Source organism: Paraphaeosphaeria sporulosa (assembly GCF_001642045.1).
Source record: "Paraphaeosphaeria sporulosa strain AP3s5-JAC2a unplaced genomic scaffold CC84scaffold_6, whole genome shotgun sequence".
In the NCBI taxonomy this organism is placed as follows: Eukaryota; Fungi; Ascomycota; class Dothideomycetes; order Pleosporales; family Didymosphaeriaceae; genus Paraphaeosphaeria; species Paraphaeosphaeria sporulosa.
Genome location: NW_017253365.1, coordinates 2,268,781 through 2,295,202, shown reverse-complemented (window position 1 = coordinate 2,295,202; position 26,422 = coordinate 2,268,781). Strand labels below are relative to the sequence as shown.

General features: G+C 53.8%; 11 protein-coding genes across 11 annotated transcripts; 5 read left to right on the top strand and 6 right to left on the bottom strand.

Moving 5' to 3' along the window:
- Positions 1 to 1,622: 1,622 nt before the first annotated feature.
- CC84DRAFT_829648 (uncharacterized protein) lies at positions 1,623 to 3,730 on the bottom strand. The gene has a single exon (XM_018187558.1). It carries the CDS (start codon positions 3,292 to 3,294, stop codon positions 1,672 to 1,674), a length of 1,623 nt encoding a protein of 540 aa, XP_018035530.1. The 5' UTR covers positions 3,295 to 3,730; the 3' UTR covers positions 1,623 to 1,671.
- CC84DRAFT_1076741 (actin associated protein Wsp1) lies at positions 3,328 to 3,704 on the bottom strand (the record flags this gene model as incomplete). The annotated part of the gene is made up of 2 exons (XM_018173728.1): positions 3,328 to 3,447; positions 3,495 to 3,704. Coding segments are annotated over 2 exons (330 nt in total), but the record flags the coding sequence as incomplete, so codon positions are not given.
- A 1-nt stretch (position 3,731) lies between the features above and the next one.
- Positions 3,732 to 4,713, bottom strand: CC84DRAFT_829649 (uncharacterized protein). Its single transcript, XM_018187559.1, has one exon. The coding sequence runs from the start codon at positions 4,474 to 4,476 to the stop codon at positions 3,976 to 3,978; it is 501 nt and encodes a 166-aa protein (XP_018035529.1). The 5' UTR covers positions 4,477 to 4,713; the 3' UTR covers positions 3,732 to 3,975.
- A 1,036-nt stretch (positions 4,714 to 5,749) lies between these two features.
- Positions 5,750 to 8,798, top strand: CC84DRAFT_830941 (kinase-like protein). Its single transcript, XM_018187563.1, has 2 exons — positions 5,750 to 8,632; positions 8,682 to 8,798. Exon 1 carries the CDS (start codon positions 6,230 to 6,232, stop codon positions 8,612 to 8,614), a length of 2,385 nt encoding a protein of 794 aa, XP_018035528.1. The 5' UTR covers positions 5,750 to 6,229; the 3' UTR covers positions 8,615 to 8,632; positions 8,682 to 8,798.
- CC84DRAFT_1165487 (Glyoxalase/Bleomycin resistance protein/Dihydroxybiphenyl dioxygenase) lies at positions 8,768 to 9,327 on the top strand. The gene has a single exon (XM_018178725.1). The coding sequence runs from the start codon at positions 8,876 to 8,878 to the stop codon at positions 9,251 to 9,253; it is 378 nt and encodes a 125-aa protein (XP_018035527.1). The 5' UTR covers positions 8,768 to 8,875; the 3' UTR covers positions 9,254 to 9,327.
- Positions 9,328 to 9,937: 610 nt separating this feature from the next.
- On the top strand, positions 9,938 to 11,540 carry CC84DRAFT_1052501 (uncharacterized protein; the record flags this gene model as incomplete). The annotated part of the gene is made up of 2 exons (XM_018173494.2): positions 9,938 to 10,012; positions 10,434 to 11,540. Coding segments are annotated over 2 exons (1,182 nt in total), but the record flags the coding sequence as incomplete, so codon positions are not given.
- Positions 11,541 to 11,795: 255 nt separating this feature from the next.
- Positions 11,796 to 12,994, bottom strand: CC84DRAFT_830205 (uncharacterized protein). Its single transcript, XM_018187560.1, has one exon. It carries the CDS (start codon positions 12,779 to 12,781, stop codon positions 12,050 to 12,052), a length of 732 nt encoding a protein of 243 aa, XP_018035525.1. The 5' UTR covers positions 12,782 to 12,994; the 3' UTR covers positions 11,796 to 12,049.
- Positions 12,995 to 14,359: 1,365 nt separating this feature from the next.
- Positions 14,360 to 17,150, top strand: CC84DRAFT_828968 (metalloreductase-like protein transmembrane component). Its single transcript, XM_018187556.1, has one exon. It carries the CDS (start codon positions 14,539 to 14,541, stop codon positions 17,032 to 17,034), a length of 2,496 nt encoding a protein of 831 aa, XP_018035524.1. The 5' UTR covers positions 14,360 to 14,538; the 3' UTR covers positions 17,035 to 17,150.
- Positions 16,969 to 18,345, bottom strand: CC84DRAFT_829239 (uncharacterized protein). Its single transcript, XM_018187557.1, has one exon. The coding sequence runs from the start codon at positions 17,957 to 17,959 to the stop codon at positions 17,267 to 17,269; it is 693 nt and encodes a 230-aa protein (XP_018035523.1). The 5' UTR covers positions 17,960 to 18,345; the 3' UTR covers positions 16,969 to 17,266.
- Positions 18,057 to 18,583, top strand: CC84DRAFT_1093699 (uncharacterized protein; the record flags this gene model as incomplete). Its single annotated transcript, XM_018174530.1, has 2 exons — positions 18,057 to 18,281; positions 18,413 to 18,583. 2 exons carry the CDS (start codon positions 18,057 to 18,059, stop codon positions 18,581 to 18,583), a joined length of 396 nt encoding a protein of 131 aa, XP_018035522.1.
- Positions 18,584 to 19,927: 1,344 nt separating this feature from the next.
- On the bottom strand, positions 19,928 to 22,508 carry CC84DRAFT_830554 (uncharacterized protein). The gene is made up of 3 exons (XM_018187562.1): positions 22,333 to 22,508; positions 21,056 to 22,255; positions 19,928 to 20,349 (listed from the first exon to the last, which is right to left on the bottom strand). Exons 1-3 carry the CDS (start codon positions 22,333 to 22,335, stop codon positions 20,137 to 20,139), a joined length of 1,416 nt encoding a protein of 471 aa, XP_018035521.1. The 5' UTR covers positions 22,336 to 22,508; the 3' UTR covers positions 19,928 to 20,136.
- Between the last annotated feature and the right edge of the window lie 3,914 nt (positions 22,509 to 26,422).

Here is a 26,422-nt window from a genome sequence, read left to right as displayed (position 1 = left end):
GTGATGTTCGGAGAGCTGCTACTTGAGGTGCCTCGATCTAGAGTTGGTGGCTGTTCAATCTCAAACCCAGCCTCGCGCGCTTTTGCAGATGAAAATGATGTAGCAGGCGTGAGTTGATTTGGTGATGGGACTGGTCTTCTCGGAATAGTAGAAGTAGAAGGCTGTCGTACTTGGAGTGGATCGGGCCACAAGCTCCCATCGACGGGACTTCCCAGCATAGTGGAAGGCGTCGGAGGACCATGGCTTCCTAATGCAGTGGAAAATGTCCTCAGGTTTGTAAATCGCTCGGTCCTCTCCGCTGCAAAGTGCTCAGAGACTTCAGGAAAGTCTGCATGCGGTGCAATCACAATCTGGGGGCTGTTTTCGGAGCTGTATTCGATGGCTGCAATTTGCGGTGCATCTCTTTGTGTCTCTTCATATTCTGAGTATTGCGGTGGGGCCTCGTCCAGAACATCGTTCCCGTGCGTATCGTCCAAAGGACCTCGGCGTTCCGTGATACTGGGTGTCGCTTGAATTGATGACGCTCCGACGATGGACGCCGCCGGCGTTGCGTTCAACGATCGGCGCGAAGTAACTTCCAACGGATTCTCCACGAATTGTGGTGCAAAATCGTTCTCTCGGTCGAGCATCTCACCGGCCATCATTGGCTTTCCGACTCGAGTCGTCATGCCAAAATAATCTTCGATGTGACGGTTGGATGAACGTCGTGAAAAGTTCGGAGACAATGCTCCAGACACTAGGAAGCTAGACTCAACCTCAGTCAAGCTCTCAGGATCGTACCAGCAATCTGACACCCCTCCCATCCTTATATCTCAGTCCACCCTCGCAGGCCCCTTGCCCAATAACGCCAAACGCACCATTTGGCCCCACGCCCGCCAGCATGGAGCAAAGTTCGCCCACAGTGGGATCTGCGCTGGGGCGGAGCAATGCGCGATTCGCAACAACGGCCGTATGAGGCACTAGCGCGGAACGTGGCCCCCGGCTCCGGCTGTTCCTGGTCGTTCAACGCAAGCGCTCATTGGACGGGTCGTGGGATGTCGTTCAGGATGCAAGGCAGATGGGCAGGGATTCGCTGTGGGCGGGGCTTTGCGATGGCGCGGTAAGAGGCGTCAGCGGTGAAGAGGGCTGGAGGTGAACTGGGCGCAATCGCTGTACTGCTATATGTCAACCGGGAGAAGGAGCTTCGTTGCAAAAGACCAGAAAAAAAAATTGAGCGGTGACGCAGCGTGAAGACGCTGACAGGAGTGACGAATTAGGAAAGAATCTTGCGATTCGCTGGGCCTGTAGAGCTCTTTGAGCCTAGTGATTGAATGTTGACTTCCTACCATCGATATAACTGACAATCTAGCAATGCTGTCAAGCATACTATTGCTCTATAAATTATGTTCATCTGACCAGCCCGACCGCAACACTGATCGGATCCTTGTGTCAATCACCCAGATATTTACAACACTTCCCATGCGCATCTTCCATCTCTGCTCAACCTGCAGGCCAAGCCGACCGCCTGCCTTTTACCGCAACCTCTCGGCTCGTCGTGCTTCTTTGCATTCTGATCATGAGGCAGAGAGATGAGATGGCGGTCAGCAGTGTCGACGTGAAATTCCTGATCGTGCACGAGTATTTCATTCACCAATCGTCTTTGTCATCTTCATCGTCTGCGAGCCATTAGCATCAGCATCTGTTACAGAGAATCATGCACTTACCACTATGACTAACTTTGGCCTTCCTCGCTGCAAGCGCACTTGCCAATGCGCCAGCCAAACCACCAGCTTCAGGACCCGGCGTTGCAGGCCCACTGCCACCCGATGCTCCTGTGGATGGCTCTGCCCCAGGAACTGCAGCAGCACTTCGGTCTCGTTTCTCTTGATCCGAGACCTTCTTCAATCGTGCACCACCGCGAATATCGGCCAACAAACCACCTCGATCAGCTGGAACCTTCGGTAGACCAGCACCAGCTGGCATAGGCGGTGGAGGTGGTGGACCAGAGCCGGACGGCATCGGAGGCGGCGGTGGCGGACCAGAGCCAGGAGGGAGAGGCGGCGGCGGAGGTGCGGCACCCGAAGGTGGTGGCGGCGCTTTCCCGGGCATTGGAGGCGGAGGAGGTATATTGTTCGTAGGGGGGAGTGGTGGCGGTGGCGGCGCGTTGTTCGTTGGTGGGAGCGGCGGCGGGGGCGGCGCATTGTTCATTGGCGGGAGAGGAGGTGGCAGTGGAGGTGCGCTGGATGATGGCAAAGGCGGGGGTGGTGGAGCTGCGTTTGTTGGTGCTGCCGGGACAGGACGGGACACGGAAGGCGGTAGCGGTGGAGGAGCATTGTGGGCTGGTCGCGGCGGAGGGGGTACTGGTGCTGCAGCAGTTTTCGGTGGTAGAGGAGGGGGTGCACCGGAAGCACCGGCAGGAGTATCGCGTGCTGGAGGGGGTGGAGGAACTGGTCCTCGATTGGGAGGCGGCGGTGGTCCCGAAGGTACGCGATTGCCTGCGAATGGCGGAGGCACACCAAATCTCGGCGCTGAGGGTTTGTCGCCGTCTTCCACAGGCGTCTTCGGGGGTCGTGGAGGAGGAAGTGGTCCTGGGTTTGCGACATTGGACGAAGCTCGGGCTCTCGCTGGCGGCGGCGGGGGCTCGTTGGCAAGCTTGCCGGCATCGGCAAACGGAGGCGGCGCACGGAACTTGGGTTGCGGTGGGCCGGGCGGTGGCGGAGGAGTTGCTTGTCGCGGAGGAGAGGGCGGCGCCGGACTTCCAGAAGAAGCACGATTGATACTGGAGGCGTCTGTTCGCGTCCTGCGTGCTGGCGGCGGTGCGGGCGCAGGACCGCGTTTTGAGGACGTGCCGGTATTCTGAGGGCTCAGAGAGACCTTTGATGGCGGCGCACTCGGAGGAGGGGGTGGAGGAGCCCGGGCCTTCTTCTCTTTTTCTTCCGCCTGAACCTTTTCATTCGCCTTGCGCTGCTCAATGTACAGCTTGATGAAATCGGCATTCTCCTCGATCTGGTCCTCGGTGATGCCCATGGCCAGCAGCTCTTTCAGCAGCGGTTGCCACGACGGATCGCTCGTATCGATGGCGGAGCTTCTCGCGCTGCTTACATTGGACTGGCTCGTGGTGGTGGGCGACGTGACGGTGGGTGGGATGATAGACTGCGGTTGGTGCGCATGAGACGAGTGCCTGTGTCCAAAGATGCCGCCCAGAAGACCGTGGCTTTTGTGGCCGTTTGTCGGCGCTCCGCCTCCAGTGCCCACGGCCGCTCCGAACGGCTTGTTCTTGGTGTTCTTGTGGGCGTTCTTCTCGCGGTCGTCCATCTTCTTCTTGAACGTCTTGGCCTCCTTCTCGTCGGCAAACGAGAGACCGGCAAGGCAGTCTTCGAGCTCAAATGTGTGGAAGAAAACGCGGTCTTGGTTGTAGGTAAAGGTGTCGTAGATCTCCTGGTCCCAGATGACGCCGCGGCTCGTCGGCTACTTCACATCAGCGTCTCTTCCTGCAGTGGCCTGCGTGCACGTACCGAAATGTCCACCAGCTTGATCCAGAGGGTGTTGCCCACCAGGTCGTTCGCCAGCACGGCGGCGCCCTGCAGCCCCGTGTAGGTCCATGTGTGCTTGTCCGGGTAGGCGACGTACAGCTTCGCGACGGCGACGGCGAAGATCTTGTTGTTCTGCTTGGGCACGGTGCGCTTCACCGTCTGCTTGTCTTCGTCAGACAGTATCGAGGGCATCTTGTCGCGGTCTGGGCGGCGTGTCAGTAAAGCTGCGATGCGATGGGTGGGCGCCTGGGACGCAGCGCGGCGGGGGCTCCAAGCTCACCAGGCGGCACATACAAGCCGCGCAATGCTGCACTCGGGGCAGCGGCAGCAGCGTAGGGGCGCTTGTAGACCAGGCGACGGCGGCGCGCTGAGGAAGAATAGCGGGAGCTGCGGGAGCTGCGGGTCGTGGAGCTGCTGCAGTCGGGCAGTGAATGGAGTGAACAGACGTCAACGCTGCTGCGGCTCATAGCGAACCGAGTAGCGGGAAACGGCTAGTAGTGTCACCGCCAAGAAGCCACCTTCGAGAAACATCTTTACATATATACCACAGGCCCCGTGCCGACACCTCACACGACACACCGCCACGTACCGCCTCGCTAGCGGGAACCATCGTGACCTGCGGGTGACGGGGTGGGCTTGCTGTCCCCGATGACGCCGAGTTGTTGTTAGCCTCACTATACACGACACACGCCGACCCTCCCACGTCCTTCCCTGCACATTCGGCCATGCTGTGGAGACCTCGACTGTCACAAACGCTGGGAAGAGGTCGGGCGCCAACAGTTGACCGTGGAATTTGGAGGTTTTTCACCGCTGTTGCGAACCTCGGATTTTCAACGCCAATCACGGCGCATGAAGACTGAACCACCCATCTCGAATGACGTGCATCGGTCCCACAATGCACTCTGCAGGGGCCGAACAAGTACATTTTGACAGGCACATCTCGGAAGACCTTGACATATGTCATTTGTGCATTGCATAACTATGTTCTGATATCGCGACGAGCACTAACCCTCCGACTCTCCAGCCACGCGGCGTGCAAGAAATCAGTCCACCATCCTAGGCACCCCACCAATAAGTGAAGTCCAGCGGTCGCCTGAGCGAGCTCAAGCATCAATACCGTCCTGGATTTATAGTGGTCTTGCATGGTCCTGATGGCGGAGTGCAACGAAATCAAATTCATGATGAGGACGAAGGCATATTTCAACCCGATTTCTAGTTTGCAAACTGGAGAATCCGACTGTATGGCTCAGTCCTGCGGATTCCGAATATGGCGGGGGAGCCTCGTTCGCTTCGCATTGGGGTGCAGTAAGCTCAAGCAGGTATTGTCCGCAAGGCGGCTTTTCGTCGTGGCTTGGACTTGCGGATGACTGCCATATCGCCTGGGTCTGATCAATTTTAGGAAAGGTATCCCTGCATTTTTGAGATTGCCAATGATGTTATGTTTAGTTGCCAGCGAAGTTGTGTAGGTCTGAATTGGGGAGTGCTGCGTTTTTATACTGATGGGTATCGGTATTCTGGGAGTTGGCGGTGGGCGCACTTCATCGATTCGCTACGAAACTTCGTTACTAGTCTCCACAACGCCAATCAAAAAGGTGGACAGCAAGACTTCGGGCCTGCCAAAAATCCCGAAGAAAGCATGGAACCATCGAGTTTTGGCGTTGAGACAGTTTCTCTGGAACCATTACCCGCGTGTAGACTGGCGGTCTCTCTTTTTACAACGCCTTTCGTCTTGCTTGGATATCACCCGCCGATTTGAAACCCCCAAACATCGGCAAGATCTTCGTCATGCCGACCCTCTTTCAACCACCTTAGCATAATCTCGTCCTGTCTCTCGGTCCAGATGACATCCTTTCGTCGCGGTGTCTTGAGGACGTTATCCGGCGTGCGATTCGACTGCTGCTTCAACTTGGTCCACCGGCCTTGCACAGCTTCACCCGAGAGAGATTCATCAGAACACCGATCTGCTTCACCGAAAGCCCTGGGCGCCGGCCTTCAATGATTGACTTGTCCGTCTCTGCAGTCCAGTCCTCGGCGGCCGAGGCTCGTGCATTGTGGTACTGACGGTAGTGAGTCTAGACAGTTGATTCAGTGCGATTGAGAGCGATTGCAATGTCGGCCCAAGACTTTCCTTCCATGTTACGGAGGCTGTCAAGTTGATCATCCCCAGCTTGTGTCCAGACGCGCTTGGCGTTGGATCGGGGCGATTGCTGGCCCATAATGATTGATCTGGCTAGATTGCATGCAATTCCGTGCTCAGGTAAATAAGAGCATCGCTGTCTTGAAGCAATGTCTCGTTCATCACCATTCCGAGACAGGAGTGCACCCTATTCAGGAGCCATCTGGAAGACAGAACAAAGAGTCTCAACGATTAGCCACCACAGTACCGTAGAGTATGTAAGGATTTACATATTCTCCACTGTATCCAAAGTGTTCCATTTCGTAACTCGCTGATGACTCTGTTTTCGCCTGCCAGCGACCCTTGCGAGTTTGGCGTGGATGCTCTTCAGATGAAACTGTCATGATTCGCTACACAGTACGTGGCGCAGTTGGGTGGGCTGGGCAAATGGGGAAGTTGCAGCCTGCAGGCGTAAACAATCTCGAACTTCAGCCTCGTCCCACCCCTCACTCCGACAACACGTCGTGAGCTTTCTCACATACTGTTCTCAGCACGATCTAGTTGCTGGAGAACGCCGACTGGTATTGTTTTGAGAGCAGAAATGATACATCGCGGATCCGCTAGCAAAATGATGCAAGTTGAAAGCTATGGCGGCCAAGCTCGCGCTCCTTTCAGTATCGACGTCGCGATACCATCCTATCCGGCTTCATATCCTTCTACGAAACCACCACCGGCTCTCGAAAATATAGCAGCGGCACGAGCTAAAAAGCATTATCACAATTGGGAAAACACATTCAGGCGAGCTCAACAACATCACCATGATGAAGAATACATCTTTGCAGAGCGATACTATCACAAAGCTGTACTTGAACACGAGCTCATATATAACCTTGGCGGCGACCGTGAAGGAGTACTAGAGATTGCAACATATCTATGTGCTTCTCTGAACAGCCAGAAAAAGTATACCGAAACGGTTCAGATCGTGACCCAATGGCTCGAGTGCGCAGAAAGTCAACAAAAAGACGATGACGCTCTGGCTTTGAGATTCCATTGGGTCATAGCTCTTTACGGTCAAAACGATATGAATCAAGCAAGAGACGAATTTATGAATTGGAAGTCTGCGATTTTGGCTTGGCGAGGGAAGAACGACAAAAGGACTACGGAAGACCTTTATGTAATTGCATATACGCTGTTCAACATCGGAGCATTTAGTGAAGCTGAGTACATGTTACGGGATATAGTGCCGAGCCTTGGGAAATGGCCAGACGCAGGAGCAGACGCATCTGCCTGGTACCATTGCCTGAGTCTTCTCGGGGTGGTGTATTGGCACACAAACGAGTTACAAGATGCTGAAAAGGCATTGAGAACTGCGGTCGCAAGACAAGAAGAGAATACTCTTGGTTTGAGTCCTTGGGATGTTTCCTATACCGTCCTGTGGTTGACGTCAACCCTCGCAAGACAAAGCAAGTACGAAGACGCCAGGACTCTATCCGAATCAGTAACTCAGAACGTGGTCTCCGCCACTGACGATACCATATTAACAAACCATCGAGACATTATGGCGAATGTTGAAGATGCTATACAATCGTCGCAGTCAGTAACGAACGCCCGTTGGCAGCTAGATACCAGTGGGACAGAATTTGAAACCGTTCTCAAGGAGTATACCTCGCATATCCTTCAAGAAAACATACCGAGCATTCCTTTCAACACATTGAGCACCAGAATGGAGCCTCTCGAGCGACTTGATATTTTTTTTCATAGCCGAAGAGTCGGATCCTACTCGTATGCCGAAGTTGCCGAGATTAGTCGGCTACTAGAGATTTGCTCGATTCCAGTGGCAGCCAAAGCGCCTCGAACATACATCGTTTTACGACATATGGAATGCTTAGACATGCTTGAGCGTCTGGTTGATGCCGGTTTCTCAGACTACCGATTTCCCGTGTCAGAAAACAACCTACCTGACATATTGTCAACTGCTCAGAAAGAGGGATTTAACAGGCTTCAACGTCTTATCCTAGATCCTGCCATGAGCCTTGAGCGAGCTGAAAATGGTACGCATCAAATCATTGCAGATGAGGAATCCGTCCCTTTTCGAAGACAAAAACTTCTTGGAAAGGGGGGTTTCGGGGAAGTTGACAAGGTCTTCAGTCTGATCACTTTCAGAGAGTACGCACGTAAATGTGTGTCTCGGCCCTCTGTATTTCGAAAGAAAAGCATCGAGTGTATGCGACAACTCGAAGAGGAGATACAGATTCTCAAGCGTTTGAAGCATCGGCACACTGTGAAGTACGTGGGCAGCTACACAAGTCCAGCTAACTTGGGCTTAATAATGACCCCCATTGCGGATCTAGACCTTGCTGAGTATCTCCAAGTTGCTAATGCTGGTCATCACATCGAGCTACGAACATTCTTTGGATGCCTGGCGAGCGGACTTGCCTATCTCCACCAATCAGGGATCCGGCACAAGGACATCAAACCGCGCAATATCCTGGTCCACCATGGGAACATTTTGTTTGCGGATTTCGGGCTCTCGTTCGACTTTTCTGGCGCAGACGGCGATACAACGGTCAGTATGGTCAATGGCATGACGCCCCGATATTGCGCTGCAGAAGTCGCGGACTGCCGACCGAGGAACAAATCTGCTGATATCTGGAGCTTGGGCGTGGTCTACCTCGAAATGACCACCATACTCGCAGGCAAGGACGTCGAGTTCATGCGAAGGTTTCTTGAGACACATGGAACAGAAGTAGAGCATGTGCAGAAGAACGTAGATGGACTCACTGACTACCTGATCGAGCTTCACAAGCTAGTGCGTAAGCAAGACCATTCGCCATTGCTATGGATCGAGAACATGCTCCAGATGGACCCTCGGAAGCGACCACATGCGGCTTCACTCGTGGAGACCATACTGGACGCACGAGGAGAGTCAGGAGTTTCGGATTTCTGCGGTATGTGCTGTTCTGGAGAAATTGAGACTGGGGGTTGATCCAGACAAAATGATTGAGTAAGAAGTCCCTTTTCCTCGTTGCTCATGGTTCTTACGAAACGCACAGGATGGACGGGTCTGGTCGGATGCTAGTGATGATAGCGAGGCGTTGGTCAGCCCAAAGGTTCTGGACCCTGCATGGCAGACGAATACGAACCACCAAAACGGCTACAAAAGCATGCAGCGACTCTCTAAGCTCGATCGCGCCACCACATTCAATGTAGTGTTGAACAACTTTATTCCCAGTTCAAAACCAATAGTATGCCTGCTTCCATGCGCATCGAACTGTTCCCAGCATCTTTGGACGTCTTCCTCGACTTCTACACGCGGATCCTCAACTTCGCACTCCTCCAGCGCAAAGGAAAATACGCCTACTTGAGGCGCGACGCTATCTATATAGGTGCTATCGAGTCACCCACGCCAGACACGCTCGCGGACCGAGCCTCGTACAGACAGCCGAACAGGGGTGTGGAGATTGTGCTTGAGGTTGACGATGTCATGGCTGAGCGGGATAGAGTGGTAGCCGCAGGGTACAAGCTTGATGCTGATATTGCGAAGCAAGAATGGGGTTTGATGGATTTTAGGGTAACGGATCCGGATGGGTATTATATTCGGATTACAAGTCGCGGTGGCAACTAGATAGAGAGGTCAGTGAACTTGAATTGAGTACAAGTTGGGTACCAGATGATCAAATCGGGTTGATGAGCGCCACCTGCGGGGCGTCAATGGTGCGCCCTTTCCAATGTTTCCGAAAGCTTTTCTCGTCACTACCTCAAAACCACACAACGTCCATTTCGGACTACGATCGTCAACATCTCCTTGTGTCATCAGCTGCAACGTATGTAGCGCCAAGCCAATCTTCGTATTCGTACCCCTCACATTAGTCCAGGGCGCCGGATAGGCCACAATGGCATGCTTGGCAGCCCTACGTACTGCCGACTAGGCATCAACTTTCCTCGCCAACACAGAAGCGCTTAGCGGCCTAGTTGAACACGGGAAGGCTGTGATTGAATTCGAACATCAACGAAACTTCTTAGATAAGCGTGCAGAATGTTCACAGATGATCTATTCGAAGGCTGGTTGTCAGTGCCAGGAATAGATGAACTCCTTGCTACCGAAGTAACAAACCAGCGAGAGGAAGCACCAGCGCCTTCCTGCTACGCTGAGCAGAGCACGCAAATGAGTCCTCAAGGAGTGAATGGAGTCAACTCTACTGGAACGATTACCAGGCAATTGGACAGGCCGCACCTCGAGGAGTTTGTCCACAACATTCCACAGCTGCCCGAGGCCGGCCCACCACCAAGTGACGCCACCCGTGCCGAAACAAGTGCTCGCAGAAGGCGAGAGCACACCAAGTCCAGATTAGGCTGTATCAGCTGTAAGAAGAGGAAAGTCAAGGTGAGACTCGTCTTCCGATACACACTTACAATACTGATATGTTGTTTTAGTGCCAGGAAACATGGCCGTCTTGCGCAAATTGCATCAAGCGTGGATGTGAGCACTCGTATGCTCCGAAAGTGCTCTATTTTGACTCGGGTACACAGGCATCTGCACTTACCCTACAGCCTTTAAATACACTCAACATGAACGTATTGTCTCTGACGTGCTCAAAACGCCACGACGGCCAATCCAAATCTCCGTATCGCCGATGCACTCCACGTACAGTGCGAACGACATGCGCCTCTTCCATCATTTTATAGTTGCCGCTCACCCCTGTATACCCTGCGAATATGAAATGGTTTGGATCAGAGACATACCGAGGTTTAGTCATCAGGTACGTGTAACATGATGCAAGTCACATTGAAGCTGAAAATCCTAGTACGATTATCTCATGCATGGCATGCTCGCGATAGCTGGTTCCCATCTCGATATGTTCAGTGACGATCCAGGGAATCATAGAGCATTACTGTATCGCCAAAAAGCCATAGTAGGCCTGGAAGAGGCATTCACAAGATGGCCTACCTCCGCAGATGAGGCTCACGTTATGCTTGCCACTTCTTACCTGCTTGCTTTTCAGTCATCATACTTAGCCGATGGACTCCTTGACCATATACTTTCCTTGCGGGGATGCGCTCTGCTCTCTCAGCTGATTCTCACCAATCAAATCAAGGGCGTTTTCACGATAGACACAGGGATGTATGGGGCATGGCTGGAGTGGAGAATGGAGAGCTTTCCAGTCTTCGATCAGGAACTTGCGCGCGAGGCTTTGCGATCTCTCGCCCAATTCGCACCATTCCTAGCATCTTCGAAAGCTCAAGCCATTGAGCGTGCCATGGTTGCTCAACTAGTGGAGATACTTCGGCCACTACTAGTTTCCACGGACCTAGAGACTCGTCCAGAAAACGCACAACCAGCTGCACCTGAGTCCAATGCACTTTCACAACCGCCACAGGACGAACACATCTCGACCAGCTTCCCAAAGGCTGCCACAAACCCCCTCTTCCCAGCCAGACTAGCTCTCAACTTCGAGGACATCACCTCCTGGAAAACCATCGCGGAAGTACCACTCAACCCAAACCCCGACCCACGCCGCAGTTTCAAAGCCCTCATGCTCAGCCTCGTCATCCTGACCACTTGGCCCCGCGCGCAAGTCCTCGCGCTATTCTCCCCAACAAGGACCCTAGGCAGCGTCCTCATCGCGCACTTCTGCTGCGTGCGCTTCATCACCTCGCCCCTGTGGGCGCCGGAGGCTGCCATGCGGACTACGCCCATGCGAGCGATGGTAGAGTGGTGCGAGAAAGTGGTTGAGGCGGTGGCGGATGATGGCGAGGTAGAGTGGACGCGGTTTGTGCGGTGGCCGCGGGCGATACTACGAACAATGCGGTGTTTGCTGGATCAGAGGCGTGGTCTGACGTTGGGCATGTTGCATGAGGCGCTGCGTAGAGATCCGGGGGCTTTTCGGGAGGGGAGGGCTGTGAGGCTGTGAAGGGGGTTCGGGAATAGGGTATGGTGTGTTTGCACTTGACTGCCTTGACTTTCCTTCTCCGTGATCTCAGCATAGAGATTCATTAATCTATGCCTTGTGTCCACGAGATACGCCGATACATTTTCAGTTACCTAGCTCGATCACTATGGTGAGCGGTCGTGCTCACCACATGAAAGTAAGCTGTGAAGGTAATATGCGCTACAAAAGCTGGTTTTATTCCACGCCACGCCCGGCGCAAAGGTTGCACAAGATGAACTAAAAAGCGTGAAAATGGAGGAGCCTATGCGCCCGCGCCTACTTGTCGAATGGGTTGCCTCAGAAAGGATTAGATGCTCATTCTGGGCCATGTCGCGCACGTGCGAGTCAGAGCGGTGTGATGGTCATTTGGCTTGAAGTGTGGTGACGAGGTAGTACCTTAGGCGGAGCTGGGAAAGAAACGATCACATCCGCGCCGTTCACATTGAAAGGAAGCGCCCCTACAATTTGACATCGACAGACGCAGAGACTCTTCATGCTGAGCACATAGACGACGCGCCACATGGAAGCGAGATCCAATACGGTCGCACAGCATAGCCTATTTTCACCCTACAATGTGATTGGAGGCACGTTTCGACTCGACGTTGCCGACATCTCGTAAGACGATCATTCCCGCAGTAGCGCAGCACTCGGCCCCGACTCGACAGATTGACTTCGAGGCTATGTTGAAGCAGGCAGGCACGATGGACGTTGGGGCGGGCCGTCGCGACATTATCCTGCGGCGCAGTCGACGCCGCAAGGACGCGGGTCGCCGCGGGACGGAAGGGGCGTGGTCCCGTGCCGGACTTGGGAATTAGGATGCTCAGCGCAAGACATTTGGGGGTTGGGCTCTGCGAAGATCGCCGGAGTGCGAGCCGCGATATGAACGACGTGTCGAATGCGGATTGCAAACAATTGCAACTACCGCTTCGAGCGCTGGTGGAGACTACGCTACGCCGTATTGTAGATTGTACTGACGTAGGGGAGGAGCCCCTATCGGCCTGCAAGGTACGCGCCTTCAGCAGTCCAGATCTAAGCGCTCGGCGTCTGTGATGGTTCGGGAACAAAGTTAGGCTGCAGGAACACGTTCTGCATGCCCTCGAAGAGCTGCAATTGCAGCCACAGAGCGCGTAAGAGGGGGTTGTGCCTGGATTGCGAAGCGGGGCGCGGGGTGGATGGATGGTTATGCGCGTAGGGCTGGCGGCAACGTAGGTGGTGTTCAGCATGCAGGGTGGGCGGGTCGGGATATGGGTCGCTGGGCGCCTAAATCACGGTGTTTACATGCCTCAAGCGGTTGCTAGGACACGGTGAGAGGCCGACTTGAAGACCGTGGGCTGTGACAGTGCTGCTTCGAAGCAGTGGCAATGATTTGAGATGCGTAGGCTGGGCCGCGTGTTGGGCTGAAGCCTGGGAGCCATTGACGGCACGGTGTGCTACAAGAACGTGGTGCTAACGTGGACCAGTGGATACACTGTTGTCCCAGATGCTCGGTATTGTAGGAATCGTGCCGTACTACGATGTCACTGTCGTGTTGGGTAAGTCACTTGAGCTTGAGTTGTTCAAGCTAGAGTGGAGGCACAGCGCACCGAACGCTCCTTCCATCCAGATCTCCAACAGCTTCCTTGTTCGTTGCTGGAAGATAACCTGTTCGGTCACATACTTCGACAGAGATCGCATGTGGAGCCAAGGTTATCGCGATTCCCAATGCACAGCGACACCGCCAAAGCTTGATTGACCGCTAGTACGGATTTGGATAGCTGGGCGCTTACCTGGCACTCCACAGCCAACCGACTACCTTCAACACCATTCGACCCCCGCTTTGTATGCACAACCTGCACATTCCGTCTCATGCAACGTCGACCCCCGTCGCCATTCGCTGAGTGCGCGCAGTCATGCGAACGCGCACACGCCGCAACGGAAGAATGGCGACTCCGCACTGGCGTCCTGCTGCCGAGGCCGTACGCGAAATCTGGCCCTGATTCGACTGCCATACTACGAGATGGCGCTCATGCGGAACCACTTCCCGTTCATCGGTCGCAGACGAGGTAGACGGACACTGTTGGGCTTTGACTGCAATCAACTGCTCACTTTAGGGCTGACATGAGACTGCATTCATCCGGCCAAAGTCACGGTGTGTCTGCCGTGCGGCTTTGCATGATTGCAAAGACGTCAGTCTCACCAACGCGCGGTAACGCGGGATGTCGAATCCATCCGCTGCATCGACGCCGCCTCCCGCTTAGCGTAGTCCGCCAGTAGTCAGGTCGCCCCACAGTCATTGGCTTCGCGTTGCGCTCGCCACTCACAGACAGGAGCTGCATGGTGCTCAAGATGCTGGTGCCCCATCGCGGAAAGGGCCCCAATGCGAGCAGGGAGCGCGATATTGCCCGTCCCTTTTCGTCAATTTGCTTCCTCGGCACCCTGACCGAGCGATCATTATCACATCTTGGTCCAATAGCGTAGAGACTTGTGCGGTGCGAGCGGTAGAATCAAAAATGCTGTTGGTTGCGGGTACGCAGGCACCCTAGACCCTGCAAACGAGCTCTCCACTTCAGCAAGGGACATAAGGATCGCTAGCGGCACAGCTCCCGCCCGCCATCTGATCATCAAAGCCCAAGCGTGGTCCATTTGTACTGCGCTTGTCCTCTCTCTCCCAAACTACAAATCTTAGCATCAGTTGCGCAAGTTGCTGTTGGAACGAAAGAGCTGGGTCTTCGCTATTGTGTCTCGAACAACGTCGCACAGGGTTCTTCAGCCTTCCGCAGAAACAACACCAAACCAAAACCCGAATTACACTGCATCATCACCGCGCACCCGGAGTCGTATTCGATGTAGTAAAGGATCTAGCCCATTACTTCACGCGTTGCCTACCGACGTCAGCGTTCTGGCGCAGGTCAACCGTCCGCTCTCGAATTTGCTTCTGCTGGCAGAGGCGTTCCATCAGCCGGTTCTACGGTCTCGCATCCTTGTGGACCAAGTTTTCAACATGCCAGCACTTCCGGAGACATTGGTGTCAGGGGCGGGCGTTGCGTTGGAGCACTTGGAGGCCGCGATCTCACTGGCCGAGCGTGAGGTGGCTGGTTCCCTCTCGAATCTCGTACGACGGATAAACCTACCAGTCAATTCGACGAGTCCGCCAGGCCTGATAGAGGCCAACACGCGAGATCCCTGGAACAAGAGCGGCAAATATGCATTGGCCTACGTCTATTTCTGCTTACCACTGCTGGTTGTCGCTGGCCTCATGCGGTACTACCATCTGTTCACGGACAAGATACGGACCGCTCTCCACCAAGAAGAGGTACTGAAAACCGCGAAGATCGCCTCCCCCGACTCCGACTACGAGATGTCAGTTTTGTATACTGACAAGTCAACCGTGAAGTTCTTTCCACGCGAGGGGCCACTTCCTTCCCCTCCAAAGTCGCAATCCAGTGTTTCGTCACTCGGGTTCATCAACAAGACCGTGGCCTGCTTTCGCTTCATCTTCTACCGCCCGATTCGAGAGATCCAGATCCGGAAAGGATGGAGACCGCTGGTGTTTCCATCGCTTGCTGCCTGCGTTATCGTAACTGGTGCTCTGGCTTTGGGAATCTGCTACACGTTCATTCCACAGCCACTTTTTTGGAAGAGCATCGCTTTTGGATCACCGCCCGTGGCGATCCGATCCGGCATGATGGCGGTTGCTCTGATGCCTTGGATTGTTGGACTATCGATGAAAGCAAACATCATCACCCTAATCACCGGGATTGGCCACGAGCGACTGAATGTGCTGCATCGGTGGGCAGCATACTTGTGTCTGCTTCTTAGCATCATCCACACCGTGCCTTTCTACATCACACCAATCTGGGAGAAAGGAGCTCGACATGCGTTCGAGTCATTTTTCAAGCAGGATGGATTCTACGCCTACGGCACTGGCGTTGCGGCGCTAGTGCCGCTCTGTTTCCTTTGCGTTCACTCCCTCGAGCCATTGCGCCATTGGATGTACGAACTGTTCGTCTCCCTCCATGTACCTGTCGCCATCGTCTTCCTCGGGATGGTGTTCTGGCACTGCCACAACTACCTCACATCCTGGAACTACCTCTTCGCTACTCTAGGCATTTGGGTCATGTCATACTTCATGCGGGTCTTCTACCTCAACTGGGCCAATCCATTCAAGATGTCATGGCTAATCGGAGACGAAGCGGCCGTTACCCTCATGCCGGAGAACGCGATCAAGATCACCATACCTACCCAGATGAAATGGAGACCTGGCCAATACGTCTATCTCCGAATGCCGGGCATCTCGGTGTTCGAGAACCATCCATTCACGATCGCTTCCTTGTGCGACGACGACTTCCCTTCTGAATACGGCGAGGGCTACCGAGACATGGTCTTGGTCTTTCGCCCCTTTGGAGGCTTTACCAACAAAGTACTGCGTAGCGCACTCGAGCATGGTCCGTGGCACACCTATCGCGCGTTTATTGACGGGCCTTATGGCGGCATGCAACGACGTCTGGAAGCTTTCGATGATGTCGTGTTGATTGCTGGCGGCAGTGGCATTACCGCGATTGTCTCGCAACTACTCTCGTTGATCAAGAAGATGCGCGATGGAAAGGCGGTCACGCGAAAAGTGCACGTCATCTGGGCACTGAAGCGTCCCGAGACACTAGAGTGGTTCAAAGAAGAGCTTAGGATTTGTCGCGAATTTGCGCCCCCAGAGGCAGTAGAATGCCAGTTCTACATCACAACCGCGAAGCGTAATGCTGGCGGGACCCTCGTCAGCGCAAAGACACCTACACGACCTGTGTCGATGTTCTTCCACGACAAGGTCAATGATGCTTTCCAGAATATCGCCGATCACCGCGTTTCGGGTATCTCGTCGAAGCGCCACTCGGCACTCATCCGCGACGAGGCGCAAGGTGACGCGGAAAAAGAAAAGGAGCTTCGCGCCGAAAACGAAGACAGCATCACCGCACTCCCGCAAGGGCGAATGGTTCCTGTGAGCCGCACAGGGTCCCATCTTAGCGTGCCTCAGTACAACCCGTCGAATCCAGACCTCATCACCTCTGTGCCGCAGCCCATCGTCGCCCGCCGTCAGGACCGCAACCTCTCCCTCGACATTAGCACAGCGCTTCACTCGCATCCGGACGCAAGCGTCTACCAGCACAACATCGCATCTCCCACGGCTGCGCACTCGGCACAGGGCTTCGACTTTGGATTCCCATCTACTCCCACGGAGTTCCAGAAGAATCTGATGCGATTCGCCTTTTTGCCAGCTGCGGTCAAGAAGAAGGACGGGTGGTCAACCGAGTACGGGCGGCCAGACCTAAAGTTCCTGCTCCGGGAAATGGGACGCAACTTTGGACGAAGAACATGCGTGTTCGTATGTGGACCCCCAGGAATGCGCACAGCTGTCAGCGAGACGGTCGCAGATTTGCAGAGGAGCGTCTGGAGCGGCAATTCAAGGGACGAGATTTTTCTGCATGCCGAGAACTACGCGCTATGATTGGGCGCTTTAGCATGCCTGTCCTGTTTTTCTTTACGGTCTTTGGGAATTGTGCATAGCGGGAGGATTGGACGTTTATACCCCTTTTTCTTTTCCCGGTCGATATCCATGAGTGGATTTCCGTTGTCAGAGGAAATATATCCACGCACACGCGCGGCGACAAGAGTCGTCGCCAGCAAGATGCGGCTGTTGCGCCGTAGACATAGATAATACAGACGCTTCAAGATACGCGTTACCATGGCCGTGATCCAATGCAGCTACTGCCACGCTTCCGCTCAGTCGGCCCAGCACACGAGCTGACAGCAGCTTTGCGTTCTTCCGCGGACAGGGGGCGATGCCATGTTTGGGTGTTGCCAGGCATGAAGCCCCTCGGCAGTCGCACGCGTGGGCGAACACTCACAGCGGCTAAGCCAGTGGGTACAGTGTGTGAGACGGCGCGACTGGCACCTTCTGCATTCGGCAACAGCCCCTCGTACGCCCCTCGGGCGGTACTGTGCGAGCTGGAGGGGTAGATGGATGTGCCGCCCTGGACCCGGCCCGGTGGGAGAAGCTGGAGGTGGGCAGCGGGCGACGCACGGCGGCGCCTGAGGGAGCCCACGGCGGGCGGGAGGGTGCAGTTTTGGTGGGCATCGCGCGGGCTGCGCGGCGCGTCGAGCAGGAACGCGCGGGTGCTGCAGCGCGCCGCGTGGAGCGCTGGGTGCGCATCAAGGAGGCTCTGCGCAGTGCAAAGACGGCACGGTTGCTCCAGAGGAGCGACGCAGGCGGGCGATTGGGGCAGGGCGGCGTGCAGCCACCATGTCAGGGTGCCGGTGAAATGGGGGTGTGCGCTCGTTCGCACCATCGTCTGGGCTTGGCCGGCGCACCTCTGGGGGCCTCTGTGCAACATATAGGCGTCGGCACGTCCCAATCGGCGGCGCATCGTCATCTCTTGCGCGGGTCGGGCCCATTTGCGCGCTCCTCGTCTTGCATCGGGCGGGCTGCATGGTGTGCTCTGTGTCCGACCATGGTGTTAAGAGAGTGTGATGTCCACCTCGATCCCCGACAACCAACTGGGCCTCTCGCAGAGCGAAGTCCAGCTCCTCCGCCAGCACCAGCAGATTGCCCTCTCCCAGCAGGGCTCCTCGTCCTCGCGCGCCGCGTCGCATGCCTCGAGCCAGGGCCGTCTCCTCCTGGATCCCACAAGCCTGCAGGCGCTCAGCGCCCACTTTGACCGTCTGATGTACTCGATCCAGCAGCGCTGGCACTACGTACGTCTTGCTCCGTCTATGCTATGGGAATGCCCAGGACAACACGTTACACGAATTGGTCTGCACAGTCATCATGATACTGACTGTGCCCGTAGCTCAACCAGCAGACGCAGACGGCGACAACCCTCCAGTCGACCCGCGCGGGCGCCGCCATCCAGAACGCCGACGCCGAAATCGCGCGCTTCCGGGCCATTCTGCGCGAAATCGACGAGCTGCAGGTCGAGTTCGACAAGGTGCGGCGCATCGGCGAGATTGTAAAGGGCTTCCGCGCGCGCGTCCAGCACCTCGAGCGCCGCATATGACACGCCCTATCCCACCATGTACTCCACGCCACGTTCCTTTGCTTTCACGATTCACGACACATCAGACCTCCTCGTCCTCGCGGACACCAGCGATACCCGTGTAGAGTTTGGCCTCGCGGCACTATATTATCTAGCTTAGCGGAAGGGAATGGGAAAGGGATGGCAAGCGCAGAATGAGCGGCCTCGTGGCGTTGGGTGTTATGTGTCACGTTATTCCTTTGCTTCGATTTCTGTGCTCCTGTTTCTCCTGTCCTTTGGATGCACCAATTTGCTTTTTGGGAGCCTCCCCATGCACTACGTTGTACATGGATGTCCCTGCCCTCGTAACCCCTTCAATCTTGCCCGCTCTGGCCTGTTGTTGCACCCACTTTACTTCTTTTTGGGGCCTGCGCCGTCTCCTTTCGTCACTGCGTGTGGGTTTCTTTTGCGGTGCTGTTCCGGCGCGGGAGCGTGGGCTGATAGCATAGCTTACACCGAGTGAGTAAAACGTGTGTGGTGCTACGCTGCGTCTGCTCACCTGACCAGCTTGTGCGATATGCCATCCACGTCCTCGTATTCCCAGTGTAGCCGCAGTCGTAACTTTGCTTCTTGTACGCGTTAGACAGCGGCCAATTGCTAGCTCGGCCGTTCATCTACTTGCGCAGAACGGTCCACAGACGGTCCGAGCATTCACTCCATAAGATCAAGAACAGGGCGCCATGTAGGTCTTCGTCCACCCATGACAAGTCCACATGCAACCCGCCCTTATCCGGCTCGCGCATGGCACAAACGAGCCGAGTGCGCAGATGGCGGCTGCACGTCAGCGGTTCGGGCGCGTGTCAAGGTGTTGCACGACGTCGGAACGGAATCAAAACTTGGAGTTGGTGGCGTGTGGAGTCGAATGCGCATTTGCGTGTCATGGTAGCCTTCGCGTTGATCTTGCTCTCAGGGTGGCCAGGAAGCTTGGGGATTCTGAAGTTCATGGTCATCTTCGAGTTCGTTCTGATAATGTTGAGGTGGGTGATGTTTCAAATGATATGGACTAGTTCGCGTTGACTATCCGGGAATAGATACAAAGGAAAGTTGTTGGCTTTACGTAGCAGATTCTGAGAGGAGTACATGCATACTTCGACCTCCTGGAAAGAGATTCCCAGTTGGAAAGTGTCCAATCTAGACCCTGGTCCGTTGTCAAAAGCCTGCCAAACCCGTATAGTTGAGAGTTACCAGAGACCGCGAACACGCTCCCATCCAGCTCGGTTCCTCACTGACATAGTACGGGGCTTCATAACAAGTTGAACTAGTCCCATAAGAAATCCGACTATGCACAACCCAAGACCTTTTTTGATATTCTCTCATGTAATTGAGAATACGAACATGAGCTCGGGTGTCGAAAACGTGACCATCACCCCACCATGCTACGCAAGCATCACGACGACTTTTAGGCTTTAGTTTCTCGTATCCCCATCAGCTGATTTCGCTACCAATAGATCGAAAATTGTATCAATAATACACTCTCACGCATACTCTCCAAGCTCGCGTTGTCTGCCCATTTTCAATAAGGCGCAGCGTAATGGTCAGCACAGCAATGGATATTTGAACTGGGACCGGCGTACTGTACGACGCAAGTCAGTCATGAGATTTTCGCGATCCAGTCTGCGGTATAAGAGCATGCGCGTGTGCATGCACGACGACTTGGAACGCAACGCTTGAAACCCCGACCGATACATCCTGTACTTCGTCAAGACCCCACGCCCAATCAAACTCCACACCGCCAACGAGAAATGAACCTCCTCTCAGTCCTCCTCCTCACCCCGTTCGCCCTCTCTCTTCCCTCCCCCCACCCACACCGCCAACATCACACCTTCCACCTCAGCAACCTAACTTATTCCTCCACACTCCTCTACAGCACGCCCTCTCACCTCGCCGTCTCTTCTGCAACCTTCTCGTTCGCTTTCTCCAACCCCGCAGCTTACTCCGCGAAATGCGTTGGGTACAGCAGTGGCCAAACAAGCGACGCGGGATTCTTTGCCTGGCCGCAGACATTCACCTGCACGAACGAGGAGGCTGCGGAGGGGAATGTGACGTTTGTTTGGCACAGGTATGGTGATGGGGGTTTGGGGGTGAACCAGACCTGGGAATGTGGGGGGTGAGTGTCCAGTTTCTTCCCCTCTGGTCAGTTGGTTGAGATGTTGCTGACGTTGAGGTAATGCAGGGACAAGTATCTGGGGACTGCGACGACGGATGTGGGACTCCAGTGCCAGACCACGTTCTGGCAGAATCCGAATTTCACGTGGCCGAATCCGGGCGGGCCGTACAGTACGGCGGACACGAGGTGCAATACGTTGGATTTGAGGGTAGAGCCGAGTGTGAGGAAGTTGGAATAGGAAATGTGTGTGGTGCGGGTGCCATGTGGCTGTGTTCGATGAGCGACGACCTCGGAAATCCCTGGATGAGACATGACTACTGCAGCAATTACCACCATGGTCTATCAACATAATCATAATAACTCTGCCACGCCCTCCACCCCGCCGCTGTGTGCAACTTTTCCATGCTCATCTCGCTGATCGTGTCCCAAAATTGCTGCAATTCGGGATCAGTGAACCCACCTGCCGGGACGGCGGTCCGCACTTTCAGCATCTCATGGTCCTCAATGTGCGAATGAGTCCAACGGCGTGGGCACACTCGATACCACCACTCCACGCATATCGATATTAGCGGAGTTGGTGACAATGTACGGCGAGGGAAAACTTCCCATTGGTAGTAGTGTCCACATAACAGAGAAGGCTTCCTGGTTCTGGATCGCACAGCACGGTTGAACTCCATCTGCAACCAATTACGTTTCGAAAACTCTCCATCTGGTAGGAAGAGGTCGCGGACTCGTTCTTCTGATGTGTATCTCCGTGTTTGCGTGTTCAGACTCTCCAAGTTGGGCAGCACGATGGACTGGACTAGTCCGATGGCGCTGCCGAGATCCCAGTACTTGGAATCCGAGTGTCCTTCGCAAGTAAGGGTCAAGTGGTGAATGTTGCTCTTCCATTCGTTGCCATAGTGCTTGAAGAAACGTTCTGCAGCGGCGATCGACATCCTGTAGCATATTCGTCTTAGAACCTCAGCTCGTAGCACGACACAGGTCTCTGCGAGTCGCAGATCGTATGCATCTGCGTGCTCAACCTGTGTGCACCTCTCTGGATCTGGAAAGGATCCGGAGAACGGGGGCCGACTGCATAGTTGTGGGAGTAATGGGTCAGGTGCTTTGCAGCCCTGGAAGACGTAGTGGGGTCCCGAGCTACCTTTGTGATTGGTGTGGGAAAAGATGACGTGGGTCAGTTGAGATGGATACAGGTGATCATAGATCTCCTGGCGGAGCTCAGGAGGTAAATTGAGAAGAGTTGCCCGAGTATTTTTCGGACTTTTGAAAACAGATGACATGTATGCACTCGGCACCTCAGGAGGCGGAGGATGTACACTAATGATAGTGCTTGTGCCGGAGCCGAATTCATCGTTCGCCGGGGCCGGTTGAGATGGCTGAGGCTCGAAATTGGTAATGAAGCCTGTGCCGGGGAGATCTGTCAACGCCTCGCTCATGACGCCGGTTGGCAGCGCACATGTGGCAGCATGTGAGTCTTCGGGGGAGATATGGTCGTCCTTGACTTTTGTGCGTTCATCGATTAACGATGTTCCACTCCAGGATGCCTGCTCATCCATGATCAATGTCTCAATGCATGGGTACTGCGAGACCTTGCGAGATGTCGACGTGGTGTTGTGCCTACCATTCAGCGGTATTGCATGATCTCAGTATATATGTAGCTGATAGAGGAGACTATGGGTCTATGGATTTTATCGACCGCCGTAACTCTATATAGACCAGAGTTGAGTAGGTATTTTTTTGCCAATGATCCGGGAGGAAGTGAGAGCGATGTGCTTGGAAATAGCTTAGTTGGTGTAGGCAGCAGCTATCGTGGCTGTGCCGCTGCCGCGCATCAGCTTGCACGTGCTTTCGTCATTCAAGGCTGAGCCAAGGCGCAAGAAGGAGGTTGCTGGGCAAACTGAAATTCCGGATCAGCAACACAAGTAAAAAACGAAGCACACGTTCATCCTTCTATGCTTCAGTAGCTTGTTATGCATATTGAGTTTGGAATGACCGCTCCCATAGTTCATGGATGCCTCACGCTGACAGAAAATTGCGATGCTCGTTATCGTGCAAGATATCCGCACGTCCGCTGTTTGGACGTGTGTCAAAGGGTTGCACAACGTGGCGTGCAACTACGGGTTCCCAAAGATTCAGGAAAGCGAAAGTATGGTTGGGTGCTGTATTGCACTAGCAACAGTGTTCTTGGACCTCAGGTCAAGCGCCAGCACGATAACGTGACCATCTGACCACGCAAAAGACCCAGCCTCACGCCCCCAACAGTGTCCAGGCATCTCAATACGGAAAGATTACTGCGAAAACGATCTTTGCTCCTACCTCGTCAAGGGCTTGGCAGATGCATTTCACAACGATGGACCCACAAGGCAGCGGCTGGGACCCTTGTCGTGCGTGACATCCACTAATGCCCCATCGCTAATCACGCAGTCCTTGCAAAAGATATGTGCCGAAATTTGGACTAGCTTGGATATGTATGAGGCTGGAAAATGCTGCGACCACCACTTTATGCGGTCTGCCACGGAACTGTGGTCCCAGCTTCGCGTGAGTGTCGTATCTTCGACTTTTCCCTTGCATCTATCTGACATGCTGGAAAACTCTGCGCCACCAAAGCTTTGGCCCGAAGACCGGGACGATCGTGTAGCCCGAGGTCGAGTGATTCAGATTCGATCAACACCTCCAATCGTCGCACTCCAACTCTTGACAGTGCTCAGGCCTGAATTCAACATCCAACGGTTATTCTATCAGTTCACTAGTCACATGTCGCTCGCCGGATCTTATCGATTTACAGCATATGAAGACTCTTGGTCTTACACGATAAAGTACTACTACTTGGGCATGGGAAGACCTCTTCATACGAAGGCCAAGAAAGTGGTATCCTCCATGCGAAGACATTCGGGTTTTATATTTGTGGAGGTACCTCAAGCATTACTCTCAGTAGCAGATTCTGACCATGAGCGTCTTCCTATCGTATACCAGGACTGCGGGGTACCCGCATATCGGTAGCAGATCCAGTCATCTGTCGGGCATATCCTTGAAATACTCTGCCCGAAATGGATGGACGTGCTTGGTTCTATCCCCTCAAGACCAGTTCTGGGGCACTGGGGAGAAGGATGATTTCAATAACGATATAAATGTTTTTCTCTGAGTAGTCGACCAAGAGCTGGCCGGAGTCAGAAGCGAGCTCAGGAAGGTCTCGGAGCACATGGGAATTCTTGCGGTCCCTTCATTAAGTGCTTAGACTGAGATTTGTGGCTCAGAACCTAATGCTAGCTAGGATGGATTCCTCTTCAACGAGGCCTACCGCGACTCTCTAGTATTTGAGGGTACGGGATACAGTAATTGGAAGACTTACTTTTCGGCAGTCCAATCCTTGAGAGCCGTTCACGACTCCATCAAGTCGCTCCTATACGCTTGGGAGAACTTTGAAAACGAACTCCTTGGAGAAGATGAAGAGGGCTCTGCCACTATAGAGAGCCAACGGGCAACATCGCCGCTTTCCTCAAGGGAATCAAGGAAGAGGTTGTGAAGCTGAAGGAACTACACGCTCCAAACATCACCCTTCATAAAGAAATTAAGTCTCTGCGAGATGAAGTAGGATTTTCCTTCTATTTCGCAATCGATCTCTGACATCTGTGCAGCTTTTCAACGCCTCCACCGTCCTTGAATCCCGCACCAGTGTCCTTCAAGCACGAAGCGTTGAATTGCCCACGTGTATCTCCATGGTCTTCCTACCAGCCAGCTTCGTAACTTCCGTCTTCAGCATGGACACCCTCAGCTCATCAGTGAACATTAGAGAATTTGCAATCACCCTCGTCGCAGTCTGCGGCGTGACGTATGTGATGATACTGCTGTCTAGACTAGCGAGACCTTTCAGACCTTCGAAAGCTGCTCCAAAGCGGCTCCAAAGCGGCTCGAAAGACGGGCGGCGAGAACGAAGATCATAGCACGAGCACGTCGCGTAAGCCTTTCGCGCGAAAGCCGCTGAAGTGGACCAGAAGAGCAACAGATCCCAAGGCTGGTGTTGACTTGGAAAGGAATCGGCAAACCTAGTTGGCACTCCACAGAGTTACTACACAGAGATTTACGGCTTACAACTCTGGGGAAGCTCGCGACGGGTGGAATCTTGGTGGGCAAACTTAGCGACATAGGTGAAGCAGACGCCTGGATACGGGCATAGTACAAACCTGGATATACTGGAAGTATTGGTACGATATATATGTATTTATTGGACTTTTCTTTCACATACGACCATAGGACACTGAGAACTAGGCTTCCCGTCCGCTCAGCCATATATAAGCAGTGTACCGGCGAATTAGTAATATCGTGGGTGACCAGATGTGAATCCTCGCTGTTGTATGTTTTTGTCTAGGTATTGTATGCAAATTTTTGCCATGTGGGTCCTTATCACGTGACAGTGATCCCGAAGGACCTGGCAACCTGTTTTCTTCATGTATCTAATATGCAGCTTAACAGCGTCATTATACTTCCTATAATAAGTCTCTGCAATTGTTTTTGCGGCATACTCTGGATCGTTTCTCCAAATTGCACAAGGATACTCAGGTCATCTTTACTTTAGTCAGTCACCATCAGGGCATGCTTGTGTCGGTTGAATGAATAATCCAGTACTAGCGGTGTTGAAGATAGCACTGACTGAAATCCTAGGACCTGCGTGGGCTTGGAGCCATTTCGTATGTGAGTACACTATCCCAACTTGCCTCACACTGGCAATGACGGAACCGCGGCTGCATTCATGCCAACCCTGTGGCGGCGTTAGTACGAGCGAGATAGTGACCGTGATACTTGAAGTACTCAAAATGTTGGAATATAGCTGAATGGCCTATTGATTGGCCTGCTTGGCGCACAAATTAGTTGGATGCATATAGGTCATCCAGAGAAACAAAACGGAAGAACAGATCTTCTTGTTAATTTGAGTACAGTTAGAAGATCGATCAGGGAATTCACATGAGTGATTTGAAAAATGGAACGGTGAAACGGCATTGCTCTATCTACTCCACTTTTTTTTTCGCGCGACTCATTCTGATAGATTCAGAATCCGAAGACGCGTGGAGGAAAGCTTTGCGTTGCGACACAAGGGCTCAGACTGCGGTGTACTTTCGAAAAATGGAAATTGAACCAGGGTCGAAAGGTCCATTCGAAGGATGGGACCCCGTCTTGGACCAGTTCCAGGTCAACACCAGTGCTCTCGAGTTCGGGAGACTTGCTCGGGACTCGTATTTGGATCCCATCTTCTTTGCAATCTTGCATCGTTTGGAAGTACTGAATAGATATCCCCAAGATACCTCACTGATAAAAAATTCGCCAGAGTACACTGTACATATGGACTCTACGCCGATCCTCGGAGCTGCTCGAGATGAGTCAATGACCATCTCGGCAGTCAGACCGCGCGAGCATATTGGCGTGTCGCAATCTAGCTCTATAAACCCTACCACCGCGGTAATTAACTTTATCGAACATAGGCACATAGACCTCGAACAGCCTTTGACAAGACCGAAAAAAAATTCTTCGTCAGAGATACTGTAGTCAACTATGATATGCTTTCCTTCCTCGGCAAGGGAGAGGAGAGAATACACTCTTTCTCGACGAATAGCGCATGCTTGATCTGGAACAGTCAAGAGGAGTGTAACCAGTGGCTTTTTTCGAAGGCCTTGCGTACTACGCACAAGCTCCAATTTCGACCGGAGTCTACGATTGAT

Coding starts and splice junctions, on each gene's coding strand:
- CC84DRAFT_829648 (XM_018187558.1), bottom strand. CDS start 3,294: ATGGACGACCGCGAGAAGAACGCCCACAAGAACACCAAGAACAAGCCG.
- CC84DRAFT_829649 (XM_018187559.1), bottom strand. CDS start 4,476: ATGACATATGTCAAGGTCTTCCGAGATGTGCCTGTCAAAATGTACTTG.
- CC84DRAFT_830941 (XM_018187563.1), top strand. CDS start 6,230: ATGATACATCGCGGATCCGCTAGCAAAATGATGCAAGTTGAAAGCTAT.
- CC84DRAFT_1165487 (XM_018178725.1), top strand. CDS start 8,876: ATGCCTGCTTCCATGCGCATCGAACTGTTCCCAGCATCTTTGGACGTC.
- CC84DRAFT_830205 (XM_018187560.1), bottom strand. CDS start 12,781: ATGCTGAACACCACCTACGTTGCCGCCAGCCCTACGCGCATAACCATC.
- CC84DRAFT_828968 (XM_018187556.1), top strand. CDS start 14,539: ATGCCAGCACTTCCGGAGACATTGGTGTCAGGGGCGGGCGTTGCGTTG.
- CC84DRAFT_829239 (XM_018187557.1), bottom strand. CDS start 17,959: ATGACGATGCGCCGCCGATTGGGACGTGCCGACGCCTATATGTTGCAC.
- CC84DRAFT_830554 (XM_018187562.1), bottom strand. Junction 20,350..21,055: donor GGCAGAGTTATTATGATTAT/GTTGATAGACCA, acceptor GACTGAGAGGAG/GTTCATTTCTCGTTGGCGGT.